At 38.4% G+C, this 25,011-nt stretch overlaps 1 protein-coding gene across 2 annotated transcripts in view; it reads left to right on the plus strand.

The window, feature by feature from the left end:
• Positions 1–1,968: 1,968 nt before the first annotated feature.
• Positions 1,969–25,011, plus strand: part of SNRPA1 (small nuclear ribonucleoprotein polypeptide A') — a 229,422-nt gene continuing 206,379 nt past the window's right edge. The window contains exons 1-3 of one of the 2 annotated variants that reach the window (XM_044078681.1): positions 1,969–2,068; positions 2,174–2,264; positions 18,566–18,713. In XM_044078681.1, the coding sequence (XP_043934616.1) occupies positions 2,183–2,264; positions 18,566–18,713 (230 nt within the window). In that variant the 5' untranslated portion in view covers positions 1,969–2,068; positions 2,174–2,182. The other variant, XM_044078682.1, reaches the window with a different exon arrangement.

Raw genomic sequence — 25,011 nt, forward strand, 5'->3', positions numbered from 1 at the left:
GTTTGAGAGTTGAGTGCTTCTGGTTTTCTTATACTTGATTTTGACTAATGCATTGAAATATTTTGTCTTGATTGGACTTTCATAATGATGGTTTGCCACCCAGCAGCGTATTTAATTAAAGTTAGGATAGGGCTTTTTTCTGATGATAAAAGTGGTTAGATGGTCACTGATATTATCAGGTAGTGTGCCTGTGATATAAGTCATAGGGTTGCTATTGACTAGAATCCAGTCCAGGATGCTCTGTTTGGAGCTGGTTTTGTTTATTCGAGTGAGGACTTTAATAGTTTGATTAAAGCCATAGAGGTTTATGTGAGAAGTAGGTTTTTGGGAAATACAACAATTCCAATCAATATTAAAGTCTCCTAGTAGTATAGTTTCCTGAGGGAAGGAGGTTGAGAGCCAGCTCAGTGTGTTTTCAAGGGTATTAATATTGTTACCTGGGGGGATGTAACAGCAAATTATATAAATTGATTTATTTGTATTAATTTGTGGTTTGGTGATTAAGATTTCACTATTACTTTGTGAGGGTGGTTTGGTATCTAGTAGGGTAACGAGTAATTCAGTTTTGTAAAGTATAGCTACACCTCCACCCTTTTTGATGTGACGGTCAAGTCTAATGATGTTATATCCTGGTGGTAATATGTCATTATCCTTGGTTTCTGCTTTTAGCCAGGTTTCAGTTAGGCATAAGATATTGAAGGAATATAGGTCAAGAAGGGCATTTAGTTGGGTTATTTTATTATTCAGACTGCGAATATTTAGGTGGGCTATCTGGAGAGAATTTGGATTGGTGGTAGGATTTATAGAATTAGCTTGGTTTATTGAGGGGATAGTAGGTACCAGTAAGAGTGAAAGGGAAGGTCTACAAGACGGTAGTGAGACCAGCTATGTTATATGGGTTGGAGACAGTGGCATTGATAAAAAGGCAGGAGTCAGAGCTGGATGTGGCAGAGTTAAAGATGTTAAGATTTGCACTTGGTGTGACTAGGATGGATAGCATTAGGAATCAGTATATTAGAGCGTCAGCTCATGTTGGACAGTTTGGAGACAAAGCAAGAGAGACGAGATTGTGTTGGTTTGGACATGTGCTGAGGAGGGATGATGGGTATATTGGGAAAAAGATGCTATGGATGAAGCTGCCAGGTAAGAGGAGAAGAGGAAGGCCTAAGATAAGGTTTATAGACGTGGTGAGAGAGGACATGCAGGCGGTTGGTGTGACAGAGCAAGATGCAGAGGATAGGAAGAAATGGAAAGAGATGATCCGCTGTGGTGACCCCTAATGGGAAAAGCCGAAAGATGATGATGATTGAGGGGATAGTATGGTGGTAGTTGTTTGGGCCTGTATTAGGATGAATGTCGCCATAAAGGAATAATAGCTGCTGGTGACTATGTAAGTATTTGGAAAGTTTGGAAGATATTGAAAAAGGTTTCTTGTTTTAGAAAAACTTGATATGTGTTGATCTATGGAAATGAGGTATGAGGTAGGAAGATGATGAAGTTATATTGCTGTGTGGTTGTGGGGTGTAATCAAAGTGAGGAGTAGCTTGTTTTAGTGTTAGTTGAGATTCAATTAACTTTTTGTTTTCATAGAAGGTGAGGGAGTAAGAAATGAGAAGAGTGTTTAGGAGTTGGAAGGAGGAGAGTAGGATGTTATAATTAGAAATGTTTGGATCATACATAGCAAGCAAGGTGTGTTCTAAGAGGCAGGTGATAGATAGGTACGAAGATAGGGAGTTAAAAGAGGAACAGATTGAAATATTAATGAAAGATTTTTTAGAAAGCATCATACTGGCGTGAGACAAACAACTTCGGGAGAAAAACAACACTGCTATATTTGGAAAAAGAAAATGCACTTTCTGACGAGAAAAAAAAATGACATCTGAAAATAATATAATACTCATTGTGGAAAACTCGATTCTTCAAGAGCTCACAAGAACTTGTTAGAGGTACAATCTTTCATGTAACACCGGAAACTGATGTGGTTGATGAAAACCGGAAATACTATAGTCTTGAACGTAATTCAAAACGTGGTTTCAAGTTGTTTCTAGCTAGGTTCTGGAAACGTGAGGTAGTAGGTTGTCTTTTTAACTTTTCAGTTTCGATATATTTTAACAGCGCTTGAGAGAGAAGGACGAAGGTTGATAATAGTATTTTACTTTTCTTTCCACTGCAGTGAAGCAGAATGGTTAAATTAACGGTGGAGTTAATCGAAATGGCAGCGCAGTACACAAATCCTGTTCGGGATAGGCAGCTTGATCTTCGAGGTATATAGTGGCTACTTTATTAAGGGTGTACTGATGACTATAACACTGTTTAGATACTATGATGCTGACTTATGGTAGCTCTTTGGCAGTTCTGTAGACGCTGGGCATGATTAAATGTCTGTATTGTTTTTAATCTACTTCTTAGATGGCTTTCTGATTATTTGTGTTTTTAGACTGCCGACACAACAGCACGTCAGTGTGATTTTGAACGCACAGTCTTATTCCTCCTTGATCTCATAAAAGTACCCTTCCTTCTCAAAAAATATTAAGCACTGCTCTGTTACTATGTTAAAAAATGAATACTAGTTAATATCAAAAGCTCGCAGCCTGTTCAACGTACCTCATACTTTTCGAGTCACACTAATTTAGTAACAATTTTTTTTCTCTTATTTATCGTCACGTAACGAATGCGAGTGTATGAAAGACCCTTTTAATGTGGAACGAGTTAGTACGGAGGAAGTTTATTTATACGTACGTACTGTTTAACTGGGTTAGAGCACTGATGTGGACCAATTTCAGCTTCATCCCAGAATGTGAGCACAATCAAATAGAAAATATAAAAATAATTTGTACAGTAAGAGCTCCTTGTAATGACGTATATTTGACAGGTATTTTGCGTTTCATTGTCAAAGCATAGTTCTGATCTCTTATCTTCATAATCAGGGACACATTTCAGAAATAATCGGGGACAGGTTTTAAGGCGAATTTGAAGTGTATTAACCCACCATCGAGTTCGCGCAGGAATGGGCGTGCCCGCCGTGATTGACTTGCGGGAGGGCGGAGCAGTCCCCCTCCTCTACAGTTATTAGCGCAGTCAAAATACTTCCAACCCTACAGGAAAATACAGGTACATTGGGGGCATTTAAGGGTTAGCAACCCTTGTGAGAATTCTTGCAAACTAGGAAATATGGTTTCTTACTACCACCGTATATCACAATGGGATGGCATAATACTAACTAGCTGGAAGTGCCACCCATATTATTGTACTGGATTCTGGAACAGTGGTGGCAAGTCCTTACCTGCAACGTGGAAAACCTGGGTTCAAATCCCCCCAACACAGGTTTTTTTCTTTCCAAACGTCTACCGTAGGACATACTTATTTTTTTATTATTTTCCGTCGTAGTCAGAGCCACGGACATAAATATTGTCATCTCACTAATGAAACCTTCGGCTAGCAATGAAATGAAAAAGCCACTGACATGAACACTGCGGTTCCAATAACCAAACATTCAGGTAACAGTAGAATGAAAGGAGACACTGGAAGAAACGCTGCGGTTAAACTAATAAAGATATTGGTAAAAGTAGAATGAAAGAGCCATAGCTCTCAACCTTCCCTCGCCAAAAGGAGGAACATTCGCCTTCATAATGTGGAACAAATGGGCAAAATGTGGAACACATACTAATGGCTTACTAACAACTTCAACTAGAAAGGTCATAGGATGGTTACATTTCAATTTACCGTGGATTTCACTTAAAATAATTCCTAACATTGAATGTGTGACACACTTTCAATGTGGAACTTTGAGGAATTTCAAGGAACGTGAACTTTTTAAGACCCCAAATGAGTCCGTACACAAGTATTTTGCAATAAGCATATAATTACTTAATTTCTTTATAATTTTGCTAATTTGTTTGTAGGTCTATATTACATAGTGTTTTGGTGGCATATTTCAATCAAACAGTGGGTGGTGCAGTCAAAATGGTCACAGATGGAGTTTGCTACTGCGCATCTGGTGGGTTAATACACTTCAATTTCGCCGGTTTTAAAATAGTATTATTAACTTAAGAAGTTGATATAAGAGCGTGCAAATTTTTTTTTGGAGTAAAAGAAGTATGTAACTCTTGTTGTCATTATTTATTAAATGTCTACCAAATTTTCTCCCAGAATCGCCAGAGCAGAATTTTGAGCCACTATCAGGGACGCATGTCAGGTAGAGCAGCAGACAATAGGTAGTTCTGCATTATTTTATTCTTTGACTATAATTGTTACTCTTTCACCCTTAATACTACTGTTAAGAGGATGGTAAGTACAGTCTGTTTCAATAATTGTGCATTTCACTCTAAATTAGGTAATACAGTGCATTAAGCAGTTATGTCATTACGATTACAGAATAATTACAGGTGATGGCAAAGTAACCGTTTTGCACTTGCCTTTTTGCAGGGCTTTGGACGGGTGGTGGGTGAATACCACTGTTTCACTGTTGAATACAGTTGTTAAAACGCTGGTGGGGGATAAGAAGGACAGTAGTTCTAGTCCCATGCATACACTGACGGCAGTTCTTTGTAGAATCGGATACGTGCTCCTTTAACAGTTCGGTGCAAAACATAGGTGTCGCTTGTTTCATGTAGTCAAAAGAGACGATAAAGCGTTGTAATGGGTTCATATTTTTTCTACATAAACACATCAGGACCTGTAACTTGAACATGCATTTAAGCTAACTGACTGTCTCATTACTTCTTACACATTCACAAGTGCATCTCCATTTTTGTCTGCATTCAGTCTGGCTGACTATACAAAGTGGCACTGATCTTGCACATGCTCAGTAACTTATATGCACGTGCGTGCTGTCTAGCTACAGTGGCTGTGTACAATACACACAATGATCTACATTCTCCTCCTTTGATTTGTTTCACATGCAGTAGGAGAACAAAATATTTTTCAAGTTAGACGTCACATCAGCATTTAGCAACAAATGAATTCAAGTCCCAAGTCGTGTATTTCGAAATGGTTCTGGAAATTCTACCCGATCTGGTCACACAGAAACTTTGACTGGGTGTAGCAACAGGGACAGTCTCTGGATATTCTCTTACAATTGGAACTGTCGGGATTACATCAGGATTACTTGAAAAAAGTACACTGTCCTTTGAAATTTGAACAAGTGTAGAGTCGCCTGAGAAATGGTCTCTGGCACAGGCAATGTGCTGCGTAGGTTTGTAGACTGGTAATGTGTCTTCGATTCCTTCTGAAATCCATTCCATCAGATTGTATGATGTAATATCTTGGTTCTTCATAAATATTTTTGACAAAATTACTTTGAGAAATATTTCTCAGATTAAGTAGATTAAGGAAGAAGGTTAGTTTCAAACCAATTTGAATGTCTACTAACACTAAGTAATGCTGATCATTCCATTTTATATTCCTGTTGTAACACTGAAGGAATTACCAATTCAGGACCTTTCATGATGATTCCATCTTCCATCATCTCTGTAGAGAAAAACTTCTGTATATCTAGTGTAAACAAGTTTGTCATGCTGGCCATCCTTTACTGGTAAAATATTTCAGCTTCTGGAGAATTGGTTCTGAGGCTGTATGATTTCTAAGTTCATCAAGATGTGATGAGAAAAAAATTTTGACTTCCATGACTTCAAAGTCTGCTTTCTCATTGTCATGCTGTTTTGTTTATCTGGGTGCTCTTGACAAAGCATCAGCGAGATATAGAAATTTGCCTGTTGTGTAGGCAGTACTTAAATTGTATTTCTGCATTTTTAACATCATGTGTTGCAGGCATGCCGGGGTTGTATATACTTGCTTTTCAGAATTGTCACTACAGGTTGGTGATCAATCTCTTCTTGAACAGGTTTGCCATAAATATAATCATTGAACTTTGAACATGTGAACACTACTGCCAGCTCTTTTTCAAATTCTGCATACTGCATTTCACTTTAGGTTAAAATTCTGGATGCATAGGCTGCTGGTATGCCTACTTGAAGACGTGCTGCAGCAAGACCATACTTTGAAGCATCGCAAGAAAGAGTTACAGGCTTGTGAATATCATAATATCTCAAATGTGGTGGACTGACAATTTTCTGTTTCAGAATGTCAAATGCTTTTTGGTGGTCTTCCAACCAGGACCAGCTTAATTTTTGCATGTCGGCTCTCGTAACCGTTCTGAAAGGTCATTCAGGTCTTGGATGAACTTTCCTAAATAGTTGACCATACCAGCAAAATGTTGTAAAGATGTGACATTTTCTGGAACTGGTATCTCAAGAATTGCTGCTTGCTTCGACAGATCTGGTTGTAAGCCAGAACTAGTAAACAAGTGACCCACATAAGGATCTTTATTCAGTTTGACTTTACATTTCTGAGGATTTCTTCACGAGCACGGTCTAGAGCTACCTTGAGGTTTCTGTAATGTTCAACTTCACTATTGCCCCCTACACCAATGTTTATCTTCTATGACAACACAGGGATAACCAGAAAAAAATTGCTGCATCGCATGTTGAAATACTTCACTGGTAGAGTTTATCCCAAATGGCATTCTCAAGAATTTGTATCTGCCAAATGGTGTACTGACAGTGGTTAGCAATGAAGATTTATGATCCAGTGAAGTTTACCAAAACCAACTTTTAGCATCTAATGCTGAAAAGACAGTGGCATTTGGCACGAGAGCAGCTACTTCTGCTGTGACAAGAAAAGGAATCACCAATGCGTACTGAATGTTCAGAAGATAAGGCCAAAACTTCATAGAAAACAACACCAACTGGACAACCACGGTAGAATCTTCACTTATATAAAATGTTTAATGAACAAAGAGGACAAGCACTTTCGCAAATTGCTTCTTCAGATCCTTATAAAAATCTTATAAAACAATGATATATTTAAAATACATTAAAACCAATCAAAAACACAAAGTTGGCACCAAAATGACATCATAATCAACAATAAAATCTATTGCTTGTGTCTGTAGACCTTCAGTTTCTGCCCAGTTAAAATGGGCTTGATATTCACTTGACTATTCAACCCTGGGTGCTTGTGTGCTTGCATCCTAAGAGTCCATTTAAGTTCCACTTGTTCCAGGAAATTATTACAATCAACACCCCCTCCTATTTTGATGTACCTGTTGTAAAACCCTAAAAGAAAAATGTTGATTTAAACTCTTAACTGTTGCTTTGCTAGGGCGTTCTTAACAACACCAAAGTCAATGGATCTTGATACACACTCATTGTAACAAACACTTATTTACAGACATAAAATTATCAGTTTTTACGTCTGCATAGATCTGTTGATAGTCCATGCCACTCTTAACACCATTACCCTTTTATATGGTAAATGATTGTGTTAATCCCCCCCCCTTAAATGCATGTAGGTCACTAGTTATTTTATTGCACAGTAGTAAGATTGTCCAGTGTTACACATGCCATATATACTTTGGAAAGTTGTACTACATCCTTACAAAGCTATCCGTAACGAGTGGTAAAATGTGAAGTTATGGAAAAAGGGAATAAGAGACTGAAAAAACGGGCAAGAATTTTAGTAGATAAATCTGAACCCTTCATTTGATTTGTGATGATATGAGGTATTGCCAGCTATGCTAGGAGAAGTAGGGCAGTGGATGTGTAACATATGCCAGCATAGCTAGCTGGAGTTTTGTAAAGAATTATGTCTTTTGTACAGGTGCATGTATTTGTAAAGCTGGTTGTATTAAAAATGTGCCAACAGTGAGTCTGGACAGAAAAGAAATTAGCATATATATCTGACTGTATTGTAACTGTTGAGATAAATATATTGTAACGGAGGATACTGGAAGAGAAGGGGTTAATCTCAGTCCAGCTAACTTTGAAAAATAGTCTGAAATTAAATTGCATGGTTTAGGCTATAAAGATTTTATCTTACAGTTCTGGTTGCAGCCAGAGATAAAATGTCTGTGAAAACCAGGACTAGGAATCCTACTGTATTGTCCTTGGGGGTGAACTAATTGCTACTCTGGAAGAGTGGACATTTTTAGCTTCCAGATGCTATAATGCATCTTAGCAAACCTGTGTGTCTGTGTATAGTAAGAACATATGTGCAAGATTCTGCCTCAATTTCTAGTAGAGGCAGCAGTGTGGGAACCAGAAGTCAAGTGACCAGATGTTATGTGATGTCATTCTGTAATCCTGTTTCATCTAGTATTACAGCATTTCAGTACTGAAGACTCAGGGCAGTCTATCTTTGAAACCTGACAGAGAAGGATCACACGCCCACCTCATCTTGCCTTGCTTTAGTAAGTAACCAGGGAATAGTAATTCTTTAGCTCAGTCAGGAAATTTTAGTGAGGTTAGGCAAGTATTTATTTTCTGTATCTGTCTTTCCAGCTGTGTTATTTTTAATATTTCCTGTGAATGAAACTCTGGTGTTTATTGTAAATGGATATGTAGTGTTGACATGTTGTTTTATTATTAAATATATTTAAATTTCTCATTGTGGTTGTTCCTTGGAGAATGTTTTAACCTTTGAGAGTATTTATATTTATTTGGTGACACTGATTGCTTCTGAAAGCCTTGCTGTAGTGGTCAAATACTACCATTTGTATTGGCATTAATTTTACTCTGTATAATTGGATACCCTTGTAAGAGCTGTAGAGTAGCTGGCTTTGGAGTGTTCTGCTGGCAGTATCTACCTTTATAGTCTAGGCAGAGAGGGCATAGCAATCAAATCTGTACCAGCCTTTCCCAGGTATGTGTGTGAGTGAATGTCCCATGTCAGTGTGTGTTAGCTAGTTGGTGCAGGGACACAGCACTGGTTTCACAGAAAGGGTGGTGGAGGACTTGGTTTGGAACATTCAGCTGAGGACTCAACTCTACAACTGTTGTCTGTGTGGAGTCTTATTTGGGGCCTGGTGAGAGGGAAATCCAGTCCAAGGATGGGAGTGTTCCCCGTGTGTTCTTAAAGCTATCTGCACCAAGCACAATTTCACTTATCTAAAAATACTGTGTATCTATCTTTGTTCCTGGTGACTGTCCCTCACTGATGTCAGTGGTGAGGATTTTGAGGCTCCTTGATTACTGGCTCAGATGAGGGGCATCAAGTGATTCAGATATTTCAGGAAGAAAACCATTGTTTTCTGCATAGTGAACATGGTAACAAATGTAACAGGCAAAAATGAAACTGAGCAGTGAGGAAGAATCCCTGAATATTATGAATCCCATAAGAGTGGAAAAGATAAATCTTCCTTTTGAGGATATTCAACAGAATGTTTTAATAGTGTTTCTCTGTAAATGGATATGTGGAGCACCTATTCCTGTTGTCCTCAAATTTTGCCTCACCAAAGAGAGAGAGAAAATGTGTTTTTGACAGATTGAGGACAGATTGAGCACAGATCTCACAATTTCCCAAAAGAAATTGTGCATGCCGGTTGACTTTTTTTTTATTTAACGAAGTTTAATTGGGGTAAGGCACTGAGCCAACATATGGACCATTTCCAGGCCAGCCTGAGGTACGTTCACAGTAAAGAATACAGAAAAAATGTAGTTGACAAAATATGAACACATATATACACACACACACATACACACACACATGTATATACACACACACACAAAACCATTGTGCAGAAAAAATAAATCAAACATTTTAATTTCTAAATTGATTAAGACAGTTTATTTACAATAATTACAGTTACATGGGGTAGGCAGACGGGGGCAATGGAGATGAGAATGAGGTAGAAGCTAATTAAAGGGAAGAATGTTGCATGGTAGGGATATACAGGTGGTGAATATAAGAGAAGAGAAGTTCGGGGCAGCAAAGGTGTCTTGGGGTCATAACTTTGGTAAGAAAGTAGTTTAAATTTGGGTGATTCTATGTTTTTGTTAGTACTGGACGGTTACAAAATCCACTTTTTTTCTTTTTACCAAAGCTTAAAAAAAAATCTGAAAAAGCCTTCCACTGATCTTTCATAAGTTTCTGAGGCAGTGGTAGAATTAAAAGCGGTGGGAGTTCTGGTCATTAAGGCACATATGCACCCCCCCCCTTCTGCATTTTTATTTATAATGGCAAAAGGACATGAAATATGAGAAGACAGGGTGAAAAATTAGAAAGATTTGATGAACAAGGTAGTGTGATGCTTGAGAAGTGTGTAGTAGTTTACAAGCATAGAGGAAGATGAAATAAATTTTTCATGTAAAAAAAAAAAAGGGTCAGTTTATGTAGAGAAAGCTCATTCAACAGATGAATATTTAGTTTCTTATTCTTGGAGCTGCAGATTTTTTTTAGTCCTGGTGGCTAGAGCAAGCATTTCTGGTTCTGATGATGTCCCAGATTAGATTTTGTTTTTTGTTAGGAGTCCCATGGAAGATTTTTCTTCTTCTTTTCATAGTGCAAGTTGTTTACCAGATTTTAATTTTTACATTTTGTGCAGGCCACATGGCATGGTGAGGTTATTTGGGCAGTGATTGCTTATGTAACCGTTTGTAGTTGTATGTTTATACCATACTAATAGACTAGCCTTGTGCCACGGTAAGTGCTTGCATTCAACTTTCACTAACTTGCCACTGTCAAGCATGTAAGTCCAAATATCCCAATCAACTAATTTATATAATCTCGACTATTTCAATATTGCTCCTTAAAACAGTTTAGCACCAGAGTTAAATATTTACAGCATAATTTGAAATCCCATTTAAATAAGAAGTGATTCGTTTATCTATATTTCATTCTTTGTGTAAATACCTATTCCTGCCACACTGGTTGAATTCCTTTGAAAAGTGCGTGATAGTGTAAAATGTGATATATGGCAAGGGTGCACTTTAAGAGGAGAAGATATCAAAATATTTAACATAAAGAAGTGGACACACAGTTAAAAGATGTGTAAACTTGAGTTTTCTTTTGGTACTAGATGGAAGGATGACTTGATGTGTAGAAGTACTCTGCAAAGTTTGAGCTGATGCAGGGTGAGTGATAAATTACTCTTATTGTGAGTAGCGATGTGAAAAGCTAAGCAGGCCAGGTATGCAAGGTTAAGGAAAGGGATTGTGTAGAAAATGGGGAGAGAACAGTAAGAAAATGCCAGTGCTTATAAGGAATGATAACATTGATATTGACCTGAGTTAAAATAAAATTCCTAAATTCATCCATAACCCCTTTTTTTCCCACCATTTTTGCACATGGGGTCAGGGTGTCACTTCATCTAGACAAATGTGTGACAATCATGTATAGTTAAGGTTTACACTGCTAGGTGACTGCCCCTGCCATGGAAAATTCATAAATCTTAAATAGATTCGTATTATTCTGTATAAATCAACTAGTTATAGAGTTTTGGCTCTTTGTAGAGGAAATGTAAGTGTCTTAGGAATTAAGAAGACATGGGAAGTAGTTGTTTCTTTATTGATTATGGCAAGAAATATTTAAAGCACTATGGATTTTTTTCCCTTTCTTATTAAAATCCATTCAATTACTTATGATTTTGGTTTAGGAAACTGTGGCCTGAATTAATTTGGGATGTATGATTGTAATTAAAAACAAAAAAAAAGATGGCACATTGGAACTTGATGTGTTCTTCCCCCTATATTTAAATGTAGGTTGCATGATTATGTAAAACACAAGAATTTGAAATGTGTTATTTCACTTGTGTATTTTGGCTGTATTAGAGTATTGGAAATATTGGAGGCTAGTACGTGAAGTTGCACTGTCAAAGTTAATTGTAGCTACCATTAATTAAAATTGGAGGGGAGAATATTTTTGCAAGGTGCAGTGCCAGTAAGGCACTTTATTTGAACCACTGATATAAGGGTCCAGTATCCATCTTGACACCAGAGGAAAAGGCCATCTTAACTGTGTTGAAAGGTAGCTCAAGTATACGTTCTTATTTTTAAAATAACTATGACACAGATTTTTAAATTAATGCCGATTCTTGGAACACTTGTGGGATAATAATTCTTTCATTAAATGTACTAGTGAAATTGCTTCTCATTAAAATGAGTGGGAATTGTAAACAGTGATCCTTCTCATTTTAGTAAAAGGACATTGCTAGCAAGTATGTGTCCTTTTACTGTGTAAAGAAAGCATTGGAGATTGGTTGCTGTAAGTAACGGTTTTGGTGCTTGCTTTGTGATCTTTAGTCATTTTTTATTTTTAGTTAACATTTGTTAACCGGGAAAGTCCGACTTGGAACGAAGCCAGTTTTCAGCGGAGGCCCGGGGAGAAAGGCTCCATATGCATGTCTTTATAATGTGGGAGGAAACCCACACGAATGCAGGGAGGACATGCAGACTCCACACAGAAGGCACCCCAGCCGAGAATCAAACCGGAGAACTTCTTGCTGTGAGGTGACAACGCTACTGCTGCACCACTGCGCCGTCCAATTTGATAAGAGACAACAGAAAAAGGAGTAGATGCAGTGAACTTAATGGGCAGTTGTTGTCTTGCAGGTGTATTTGTTTGTGTAAATGTATGGGGGAGGATGCCCAATATATTTGGGTAGTGTTAACAATGCATACTGCCAGTGATGGTGATTCAGTCCTTTTTTATATGGTGTTCTGCTTGTGGTGGTTAATGACACTGGCTGTGTTCTGCTGGTGGCTGTTAATGACACTAGCAAGTTTTGCTTTATTTGTTTCATTTGTGATCAGCCCTCAGAGCATCGCTAAAACCAGATAACTTTTGAGTTGACATTTGCTGTTTGACAGCAATAAGTTATCTGTACATAATAAAACAGTCATTGATATGATTTGTTAGGGTTGGGACTGCGTATTCTGAAAGCGGCAAGGTGAAATACATTTTTTGCCATTCTGTACATGGGTGACAAGGTGGCTGTCTTAAACAGGAAAGCAAGCCGTGTGTGAAAACATGGATCAGTTACTTGATTATTGTTAAGTGATCATTTGATTTGTTTATTTATTTATTTATTTATTTATTTTTTTTGAGGGTGAGGTGCTTATGTGAGCAGCAAGCTAAAATGCATCACTGTGGCTGTCTCCATGTCATCATAATTGGCCCTAAGATTTGTACAAAGAACATTTATAATCCCCTCTTCTTTTTCTTTTGTGAAAGCAATAGTTATATGATTACTGTGATATGCCTTGTGTGTCCGAGAGCAAAAGGTTGGCATGCATTACTGAGGAGATTACTACTTTCACTTCTCACTATTGTATCAGAGAGGTTTACAAAATGTGGTGGTTCTTTGGAGGGCGGATGAGGAAACAAGCGTTTGTAAAAGCACTTACCACAGCATGTATGATCTTATTTTGAATGAATATTAATCCTTTGTTTCTTCAGTGATCTTACAGGATTTTAAGTTCAATTTATCAGCTTAATAGGAAGCTGTAAAATACTTTTTTGTCAAATTATACGGGAAATGAACAGATATAATTTTGTGCTGAGAATTAAAAGTTGTATTCCATCGATATGTAAAATGTTTGGATTACTAAAGGCATCATTTATCTGAGAGACACACTGTTGATTAGTATTTTTATGTTGAGTGTGGCCTGACGTACTTGTTCACTGAAAAAATGTGTGTTATGCAATGCGGTTCCTAAAAAGTATTAGCAGTATTAACTGGGTTTTGTAACCAATTATTACATCATAATTTCTTGAAACTTATTGCCATAGGGGAACTGACCTGTAGGATCATACACTGGTATTAAGTACACTATCAGAGTAACATTGTCACAGTTGAGTAATGTACCCACTTTCCATCATAGGGCTGTGTGATCAAGAGATAAAATGAAGTTAATGTCTAGAATGTGTGAGAAGTAACTTATTGTTATGTCAGTGGCAAATGTTGTGTGCCTCACCAGACAAGGCAACATTTCTATTGCTGCATATAGGATAAGCCCTAAATTCTTGTGGTAGAGGAAGTGTGTTATTTTGTAAATAGTCTGAGATGCAGCAAAATCCTTGAATTAAATCATTCCCAAGTGCATTTTGTACCCAGTATCCTGTTATAATTAAGCATTATACAATGATAGCTCTTGAGTATTCAAAAATGTGCAGGCTGATTGGGCAGCCCAACCAGAGTGCCCTTTGTACGTCGAGCATATACCAATAGAAACAGGTCCAGTCACACCGGACTTTTTTCTGTTCGTATATGCTATGGACCTATACATTTCAAGTGTGCAGATTTTCATAATGTCCAAAACTTTGTCTTGTATTTTAGGTCTGTCCATAATGAAATTTGTGGTATCCTATTGTTTGGTGAGTTGGGTCATTCATGATGCAGAGCACCAACTTAAGTCTGAAGAATGTGTAGAGATTTTCATTTTATTATGTATTTTAGAATTTTTCAGTCTTGCTTTTCCATGATTGATTTCCATTTTCCCCAATTATGTTCACTTTCCTGGCTTGCCTGATAGGTTCATATGTAGGTAGTAGGCTCTTGGACCTAGGGCCTATATAAACCTAGCCAAAAAGGTACCCTGGCTTTCACCACCCAAGAAAATTATTTTTGTGTGCCCCTGTCGAGCAGAGCCACAGAGGTGATCCCCAGGGTGAATTTCCTATTTCCCGTCCAATCATCAAGGTTTTTCTTGAAGAGTGCTAATGAGGAGCTTTGTTTGATATACATAGTTTGTTCCGTAGAATGGGAAGTCTCTGGGACAGGAATCTATCCCTCCAGCATGTTCTGTTTATTGTGGTGACAAGGTTTAGGTCCCTTTAGCATCTAACTCGGATGGATTGGGATTTCTTTGAGTGGAGCATGTCCAACAGCTGTGGGATTGATATAGCTTTGTATGTTAGGCAGAGATTACTTCTGAGTAGGTGATATGTGACAGGGTAAAGCTGGAGATTTTTTGAGATGGTCTGCATAGGACATCTGTTTGAGTCCGGTAATCCTCTTTGTGAGGTATTTCTGCAGCCTTTCCAGTTGTAGATGTCTTGTGAGGTACATACTAAAAGGAGCGTTGTACTCTATAATGGGTCTATTGAGTGAGTAGTAGAGGGGAACAATGACCTCTTTATTTATTTTGTTCCTCAATGAGAAACCTTTTGTGATTTGTGCCACGTGGAAGGATCTCCTGACTACTGTGGGGATGTGATTATCAAAGGTGAGACTACTTTCCACCTGTGTCCCAATGTCTCATCAATGTTCGGTGTTAAGTAGTCTACTACCTATGTGGTAGCTCATGGGTACAAAGTTTTTACCAAAGTGGATGTCAATGCACTTTCTGGCATTGAGCTTGAGGCTATGGCTTTGACACCAGACATCTGTCTCAGTGAGACCCTTTTGTAGGATATCCACATCGTTAGGAGTTTCGGTTTATGGCTCCTAATTTGCAGTCATCTGAACTTCGTTAGCCAAAGATCTTCTGTGTTAGCCTGTACTTGAGAAAAGTCGATATCAAACAGGAGAGGACCCCGGACTGAACCCTGTGGTACTCCACTTGTCACTGGTCTGAAGTCTGATTTGGAGTCTGCTACTTTCACAGTGTGCGTTCTGTCAGTGAGCCAGTTGGCAACCCATCTTGTGATATAGGGATTTATACCTAGATTAGTGAGTTTATCTATAATTCCAGGGTTGGGGTATGGTGTCAAAAGCCTTGGCGAGATCTAGATAGGCTGTGTGAACTACCTTACTCTCGTTTACGGCTTTGGTGACTGCTTCAAAGAACTCTGTCAGGTTTAGGAGACATGATCTACCTTTTACAAACCCGAACTGGGTGGGGTCCAGAGTTTGGAGATTACCTGTGTCTTTCCATGGCCTTGTAGACCAGGCTCGTTAGGCTAATGGGGCAGTAATTTCTGGGGTCCGCAGTGGTCCCCCTTTGTAGAGTGGGATAACCGTCGCTGTGTGCCATTTAGTGGGCACAAAGCCTGAGGTGAGGCTATAATTGAGCATGGTGCTTAGGTGGGGTGCCAGTTCTTTCTGTAGTTTGTGTAGAACACAGTCTGGGATGTTGTCAGGTCCCATAGATGCTGTGTTCTTAGCTTTGGAGAGGTTGGTTTTTACCTGTGCAGCTGTGATTACAGGAACTTTGCATTCTTCGAGTATAGAGATGGGCCCTTTAGGCACTGAACCTATCTGCCCAGGGTGTTGGCAATATCAGTTGGCTGTGTATATTTAGTGCCATTGTGTTGTAACTCAGAGCAGATCTGAGTGTTGCCAGTGAGATTCTTGATGTAGCTCTAGAATGCTTTGTGGTAGTCTTTAGAATCAGTAGCGATTTTTGTAACTAGCTTTGGAGGATTATATGAGGGATCTCAGCTTCTTACTGAGGCTGCCCAGGGAGTTCTTCCAATCCTGGGATTTAACTTTGTTGCAAAAAAAAAAATTGCTTACGCAACTGATCTAATTAGCTTATTTATTTTCTCTTAAAAAATGTTTACCTGCTCTTGCACAATGCACTATTATTTTGAAGTATGCTGTAGAGTCTATTAAGGTCTGTTTTTGGTAGGGCCACGTCTGCTTCTGTGGCACAGTTTAGAAATGTGTGCTCTCGGGATGTTTTAGAGAGATTCTTGAGTACTCTACACAGTTTACAAAAATGTTACCTGATGGACCAGTCTGTAGAAAAGTAAATATTGGCACTTTTAGGTACAGGTGACTTAACTCTTTTTGATCTCTTTAGAGTGGTGTATTTCTACCCAAATTTTATGCCTCACTGCTACAGTGTCTGTCCTCAAAGAAAAGTAGTACTTTTATGAATAACCCACTTTTAACAGTAAAATTTTGAGGGAGACATGTCACTGTAGCAGTAAGGATATGACTGTTACTCTCCAGGTTTCTCATTCTTGTACATTGCTCTCCTACACATTACAATTTCTTAGATAGTCCTGATGTTTATTTCACTGCTTAAAGGACAGCCACACCCACAGACTAAAAAAAAAATGTTTATTTCATCATGGTTTGGTGTTTCCTATATTTTAACACAACTCTGGGACTATTTAGGGCTTTTTAGATATTTTTATGTGCAATTTCTGACTACATGGGGTCTGGCATCTTGAAAAAATTCTGTTTAGTCTGCCTCTTAAGTATCCCAGTTTGTCTCCAAAAAATTGCATCACATCTGCCACGTTTTCCCTAAAGGTCCTGTCAGTGCACTGATTTTTACAGGCAGTCGCTGCTGTGTTATAGTCGCCTACTTTTGGTTAAAAATGTTATCCATTTTCAATGACTAATTCAGACACAAGCAGTGCAGATGCTACAGAACAGAATTGAAAAGTGCATTTTATTGCTCTTTTTCTTTTTAGAAATGCTAATTTGATTTATTTTGTGAAGGTTGAAGTCTAGTTCTTCAAGGCATCTCCCCTCCCCTTTCACACCTACCTTCCCTAGCTGTTAAAGAGCTAAGGGTAATTTGACCCATTATCTGCATGTGATGAACAGCTCACAGCAGGTGACTAGACTAATGTACTGTTTTCGTGTTAGCCTTTCCTTCCTTAGTGGGAGATTTTTTTGTTGCACTCCTCCTGTCAACCAAGCTCCATAGCACTAGGAATAATCACTGTTTTGCAAAGCATCGCTACCACTTATTTTTCCTTCCTTCCTGTTCGGTTAAATAGCTAACAAATGATGCACTATAAACACAACATATTTCACAGACTTGCATGACAGCACCCACATGCTTTTTTTAAGTGGTAATTTAATTTAAGAAAATTATGGTATTGCATACATCTGCTTCTTATGTAAAAACATGCAATTAATGTCTACCCATGGTCATTGCAAATTTATGCTCTTAGTTTTTGCAGCTGTTACTGTGCTTCTGCCTGTACTTTGTTGCATATCAGTAGGGCTCTTCAGAAAAGTGAGATTATAGTTTGACATTTTTGCTAGGTAGAGTGGGCTGGACAAGGCAGCTGTGACATCACAATGTGGGAGGTCCATTGGCTCTTCTGTACAGCATGCAAATCGGGCAGGGATTACATCACTTTGGGGGAGGAAACCTCCCAGTAACTAGAGCAAGAGCTCTGGCATATGTGACATCATCTTTCCAGAGCCAGCTAGAGGTTTTTCAACTTGGTTTTCAAACTGAAAGTAAAACGGTATGAAAAGGTAGGAAGCCTAACAGGGAAAACAGTTGAGTGGATTCGTTTTTAAAGCTGCGTGGATGATTTTTCGAGGCTGTATCAACGAACAGGGACTAAAAGAGACAGCATGTTGAGCAATCTGCTTTAATATTCCATTGTTGTCCTTTAAGATTGCACTTGTATCTAGCAGAAGCAGATTTTCCTGAAAGGTTATTGCTCAGATGAGCTGCCTATATGGGGATCATGAAAGCATCATCACTGATGTTGGTGCAAAACCTGTTATGGCCTAAGTAGGAAAACCTTGCAGGTATGGAAAAAATAGCCAGAACAGATATTTTACTGATGAGCAATCCAGATGTTAGGATTTATTACTACAGTTGCCTCTTTTTTAAAGATCTGTTATGGTGATTTTTATGTATATGACTTTAACTACATACTTTTTTAAGAAGGTGTTAAAATAGAACAGTTGTGTCTTTGGACCTACTTATTTATCACCCAGAAGCAAAATAATGGCTTGTCTCGCTAGTTCTGTCTACATTTTCTTTTAGTGATGAATATGATTGTGTGCTTTGTGTAAAAGTTGCTTTTTCAGGAAGGTTGTTGTGGTCAGCAGACTGAATTTACATTTCATCTGTCTTTACAGGATACAAAATTCCCGTTATTGAAAATTTGGGAGCCACACTGGATCAGTTTGACACAATAGATTTTTCAGATAATGATATTAGGAAGTTGGAGGGATTTCCTTTACTGAAAAGGCTTAAAACGTTACTTTTGAATAACAATCGGCTTTGGTAAGTACATTTTAGAATTAAAGTGCTGTATCATTTTCTTTCAAGTACATGTCTTCACTTGATAGTTGAAATGCCAGACACAAAATGTGTAATATTGGTACAAATAAGTTGTGTACGATATAATGCAAAATTAAAGCTATAGATGTAACACTAGGTTAAAGCGACACAGTTCAAATTAATTATTGAAAAAACTTGACCCTGTGTTGCAGCGGTCGGTCAGTATCTGTGCACTAGATGCTGTTACTGCTTTGTTTTATGATGCTTCATATTCTTGCTTTGAACATCTTTTTTATCAATTTCTTCCCAAATCCTGAAGTTCCTATATCTTTGCCCTCTGATTTTGAATTTTCTGTTACATTACTGTCATCCTCCATACTTTTCCCTTTTGCTGTCTTTCTGTTGGGTTTGTATATTATCCACTATGTCTGTGTTCTTTGTCTGTGGTGGTCATGAAGTCTTTCTTTATTGCTGTTTTCCATTTATGGGAGTATTTGTGCTTTTATTTGATTATCATGTACATGTCAAGTATGCTTTACATGTCTTTAATGTCATTCATATGTGTTTCCTTCTAGCTATATTTCATAGCTAGTGCATGTAGGTGTTGACTTTTGGTCTTTTGGCAGAACAGAGGTGTACATATCCATTGGGAACCATCAGGTTAACAAAATACATTTGCTCATTAAGTGTTAGTTAATGAAATGACGTAGAAAGATAAAATCTTGACTGTGTCCCAGGCAGTCCAGGTTGGATTAACATTGCTGGCATCTTGGTGGAAGGTGTGGTCTTCCATAGCCCTAGTGGAGGATGTGGCTTTGTGAGGACTGGCTGGCTTAAGTGTGGACAAATTGGAAGAGTTTCTGCATAAGGTCAATGGAGGAGCTTGCTTCCTAGAATGTGCTGCAATTTGGAGGTATTCTGTGGGTAGGTTGTTTGCCACCAGGGTGGTGGGTTTAGTTTTTGGAGGATCTTTTTGATGGTTTTGATAGATACTGGTTGGAAGCTGCGTTTTCGGGATTTTGAATTTTCAGGCTTTTGGTTTCAGGATTTTGATTTTCAAGCTTATAGTGTTTCAGGCTTCTGATAGGGAACCATATATATATATATATCTGTGTGTGTGTGTGTGTGTGTGTGTGTATATATATATATATATATATATATATATATATATATATATATAATCAGTATGTATCCAACCAGCGCCCAAAAATACGTATTGCAATATTACAGCAGAACCCAAGATGGATAAAGTATGGATAACACTTCCACAGTCAAATACTCCAATTCCAATAAACGATGAAAAATACTTTTATTAAGCTTTAGTACAGAAAGGAGTGTTGATAGCACAATATATTGATATGTATTTTATTCATTTTATGTTTAGTTATTATGTATTTCTTATTATACATCATTATTGTAAGAACGTGTGTCTATACTTCGTATAGATTTTTAGGATATGATATTAGCTGTTGTTAGTTATCCATGCTATTCTTAATTGTGTAGGGACATTTATAGAGGTATAGGCATTTAAATGTAAGCTTGTGACTTGATACAATTGGCCTGGATTGTTGCTTTGCAGGAATTTACGTAGTTTATTTAATTGTAATGGGAAGTGACGTTTTTTAAATTGCTATATGTATGTTTCTGTGAGTAGTGATTTTGTAACGTCTGAGGAAGCGGGGATACCGTGATAGCGCTAACGTTTCACTTTTTAAATAAAAGTATTTTTCATCGTTTATTGGAATTGGAGTATTTATTGGGCGGCCACGGTGGTGCAGTGGTTAGCATTGCCGCCTCACAGCAAGAGGTTCTCCGGTTCGATCCTCGGCTGGGGTGCCTTCTGTGCGGAGTCTGCATGTCCTCCCTGTGGTCGCGTGGGTTTCCTCCGGGTGCTCCGGTTTCCTCCCACATCCCAAAGACATGCTGCAGGTGGATTGGACACTCTAAATTGGCCCTAGGTGTGCATGTGTGTGTGCCTTCTGTGGAAGGTTGGGTGCCGGGCTGGCAACTCGACACTGTAAAACTTCACTGCCAATTAATGTGCGGACATGGTGATCCGCTGTGGCGACCCCTAACCGGGAAAAAGCCGAAAGAAGAAGAAGAAGAATTGGAATTGGAGTATTTGACTGTGGGGGTGTTATCCATACTTTATCCATCTTGGGTTCTGCTGTAATATTGCAATACGTATTTTTGGGCGCTGGTTGGATACATACTTTTATACACTCGTTGTTTTGTGGATGGATGGTATGGCAGAAACAGGAACGGCAGACTCTAGGAGTGAGAGGTCTGTTATGGGCATCACTGGTTCCTTGCGTAATATTTTAAAGGACATCACGAATCCATTATTGAGTGTTGATGTGTTTGTAGAATGTGAACAAGGAGCGACTGATTTAGATACTGAAATTCTTGTCAGACAAGTTAAAAGGGACATTGAGAACAATTTCTAAGTACAAACGGCTCCAATGCCAGATACAACATATGGAAGCAAGTATCCAGTTGAAAATTGTCCCCCGTGGTCTACGAATACTGAATATGCCGACGTACGGCAACACCTACCCTGACCTACTAGCACGCTGGCAGAGAATTAATCTGCAAGCCAGCATGTCTTGTATGCAGCTCCTAATGGATTTCTTCAAGCCGAAGGAGTTGGAGCTATTGGACAGTCTCACGGACCAACAGAATAAGTTGATTGAGTTAACGGGCAATGACATGACGGATGTGTTCATACAAGAAGTGATTGATCGAGTCACTCGCTATGGAAACAATTTACTTGCCCAGAAGAGGAAGAAGCTTAATAGGGACAAGAAGGACTTTGAGTCCAATCATGTTTTTGTTTGGCCCAGGACTGTGGCTTCAGTAAAAGAGACAGTGGGTCATGGGAATGGACCTACAATGCAGCATTCTGTAGGTAAGGTGGATGGCATGGCTGGTAGAGCTAGTATTAATGCTGAGAGCATAATTAATTTTGATGAACGGAAGCAACTGTCGTTGGAAGACCATGACTGTGCTGCTATAAATAATAGTGCTGATAAGTTGAACTCAGCTTTGCTGAGTCCTAAATCTGTTACTTCGCTATATTTTACACCGGCGGAGGATCGTGCTACATCTGTGGAGTCAGCTGATGCAAGCACGTCACGGACGAGTACCGTGGTGAGGCGTAGGATACAGTTGGAGAAACTGAAAGGAGGGGAGCAGCAGGATTTTCCGTTGGTTCCGCTCCCAATACGTACAGGAAGGAAGAGATCGATGGATCACGACTTCGATCAGGGAGCCAAGCGACCGGAGTACAAATTGGACAAATACAGTCAGGTACACAAGCAGAAATGGAAACAAGGTCATTAGTCTGGAATATTTCCAGTTATGAACTGTCGAGAGCAGAAATGTCGCTCTTGGAGAAAGGTTTGTCGTTTATTCCCACCAGGAAAGCAGGTATCAGTGATTATCTTTTGGCCATCAGGCTATTTGCTAGAAATGTTAACCTTAAGCTTATGTTTAATAATTCTGATAATACTGGTGAATGTTTTTTTAAACGCAAGAGCACTATTAATCCGAGGCTGCCACCTAACTTGGATTTATTTATAAAGGCAGTTGAGAGAGACTTGTATCAAGACTTGAGTTCTGATTCATTAGATTTTCTTAACTTGGATTCTACACAAAATGATGCACTTACAACATTGAAAGACAACCATGACATTATTATACGACCAGCCGACAAAGGCGGCCTGACGGTTGTGATGGATAGACAATATTATGTTGATTCCATGTTGACTATGCTTAACACTAATGCTTATGAATTGACAACACTGGATAGAATAGAGGACTGTTGTGTTAGTATACAGGAAATGCTTCATGATTGTTTGTCTTAAGGTGTGTTGACTAAGGATTTACATGATTTTTTTCAGGTTGAATTTCCTGTTCTACCACGCATCAATGGGCTTCCTAAAGTCCATAAGCATGCAGTTACTCCTCCTTTTAGGCCCATTGTGGCAGGAGAGGGATGGGCTACTCAACCTATCTGTATATACTTGGATAACAAACTTAAGATGGTTTTGCAGCGGTTTGACTACATCTTGAAAGATACTGGACAATTTCTGGTTGGTCTAGATACTTTTGTTAACAGTATAGATAATGCTGATGATTTAGAATTGGTTACCATGGACGTTACATCATTGTTTACATGTATACCCAATGATGTTGGTATTGATTTCGTGAGAAAGTTGTTGCGAGAGACATTTACTGATATTGAAACAGATTTGTTAACTCTTCTTTTAGAAACTGTTCTTGAGAACAATTTTTTCATCTTTTTGGACAAACCATTTAGACAATTGACAGGGGTAGCCATGGGCACGAGTTGTGCCAATTCGTACGCCAACCTTGTGTTGGTGGCATGGGAGAAAGAGGTCATGTTGACCTGCTCCAACATCGTCTTTTATAGACGATTCGTCGACGACCTCTTTCTCCTGTGGCGAGGCACCAGTGCAGCCTTGGAGTCATTTTTATTGCATGTTAATAGCCTTGAAGGCTTTTTGAAATTTACTATGGACCATTCCAAGGACAGCATCAATTATTTGGATGTAACGGTCTATAGGGAGTTTGGAACATTCAACACTAGTATATATAGGAAAGATTGTTATAGAGCCTCATATTTAGCAGTGGACAGTATGCATCAGCCTGGTGTATTTAGGAACATAGTCAAGGGCCAAGCTTTGAGGCTCTCCCATCTATGCTCTGATGATGCAAAGTATCTTTCAGATGCTCAAGTTCAAAACAGAAGTTTCCTTGAGAGGGGCTATGAACGAGAGGTTTTGAATTCTGTATGCGATGAAGTGGGGAAACTTAGAAATAGTAAAGGAAGACCCTACTATTCTGCAAATAGGGTCAAGAGAACTGACCCTAATAGGACAAGTTCCACTTTGCAACTACCTGTGATTCTTCCTTATGCGAAAAATCTAAAGTCAGTTCAGAAAGTGTTGCTTGATAATTGGAATATACTCACGGCAGATGGTGATACACGTAATATTGTAGGCAACTGTCCGCGCTATGTCTATAACAATTTGAAAAATCTTAAACAGCACTTATGTTTTCCAAATTTATGTGCTAATAATCAATTGAGTATATCAGTAGTTGAGTTTGGCACTAAGAGATGTGGGTCATGTGCCCAATGTAACTTTATAGACATGTCGAGATTCTTTAGGAATCCAAATGATGGCAAGCTATGGGAGATCAGATGTAGAGCAGATTGTGCAACAAGGAATATTGTATATGTGGCATGTTGCCAAATTTGTTTCATGTTCTACGTGGGGAAGACCAACAGGTCCCTACGAGAACGGGTGAGGGATCATCTTTATTGTTATGCCAGGTCGGATGCATGCAGTGCTATTGCTAAGCATATGCTCAAGTATGATAATCATAGCTTTCTGTTTCAGGTATTACATGTTCAGCCTCATAACTTGCGAGGTGGTGATATAGTTAATTCTACGGAATTGTCCGAAACTGAATGGATTTTGAGATTAGCAGCACACCGTGGGAGGGGGCTTAATGAATGTGTACCCCTCAGGCCAGTTTTGAAAGCCAGACCTATTAAATAATTAGGCATGGCTTGGTATTTTCAGTGTTAGGCAATATCATTATATTTTTAGTCATTTAATGTTGTTTAGATAAGGCCAGATTTAATAGTTGCTTTTGTCTGGCTTATTGATCGTGTATCTTTTGAACGTTAGGTTAATTATATGCTTTAGTATAGAAAGGAGTGTTGATAGCACAATATATTGATATGTATTTTATTCATTTTATGTTTAGTTATTATGTATTTCTTATTATACATCATTATTGTAATAACGTGTGTCTATACTTCGTATAGATTTTTAGGATATGATATTAGCTGTTGTTAGTTATCCATGCTCTTCTTAATTATGTGGGGATATTTATAGAGGTATAGGCATTTAAATGTAAGCTTGTGACGATACAATTGACCTGGATTGTTGTTTTGCAGGAATTTACATAGTTTATTTAATTAATTGTAATGGGAAGTGACGTTTTTTAAATTGCTATATGTATGTTTCTGTGTGTAGTGATTTTGTAACGTCTGAGGAAGCGGGGATACCGCGATAGCGCTAACGTTTCACTTTTTAAATAAAAGTTTTTATCATTTATTTTATCGTTCATTGGAATTGGAGCATTTGGCTGTGGAAGTGTTTTATCCATACTTTATCCATCCTGGGTTCTGCTGTTCTGTTTTATAGATGTGTGTGTGTGTGTGTGTGTGTGTGTGTGTGTGTGTGTGTGTGTATATATGTATATA

The sequence above is a fragment of the Protopterus annectens genome, chromosome 7.part1 (genome assembly GCF_019279795.1).
Source record: "Protopterus annectens isolate FY-2018-M chromosome 7.part1, PAN1.0, whole genome shotgun sequence".
In the NCBI taxonomy this organism is placed as follows: Eukaryota; Metazoa; Chordata; order Ceratodontiformes; family Protopteridae; genus Protopterus; species Protopterus annectens.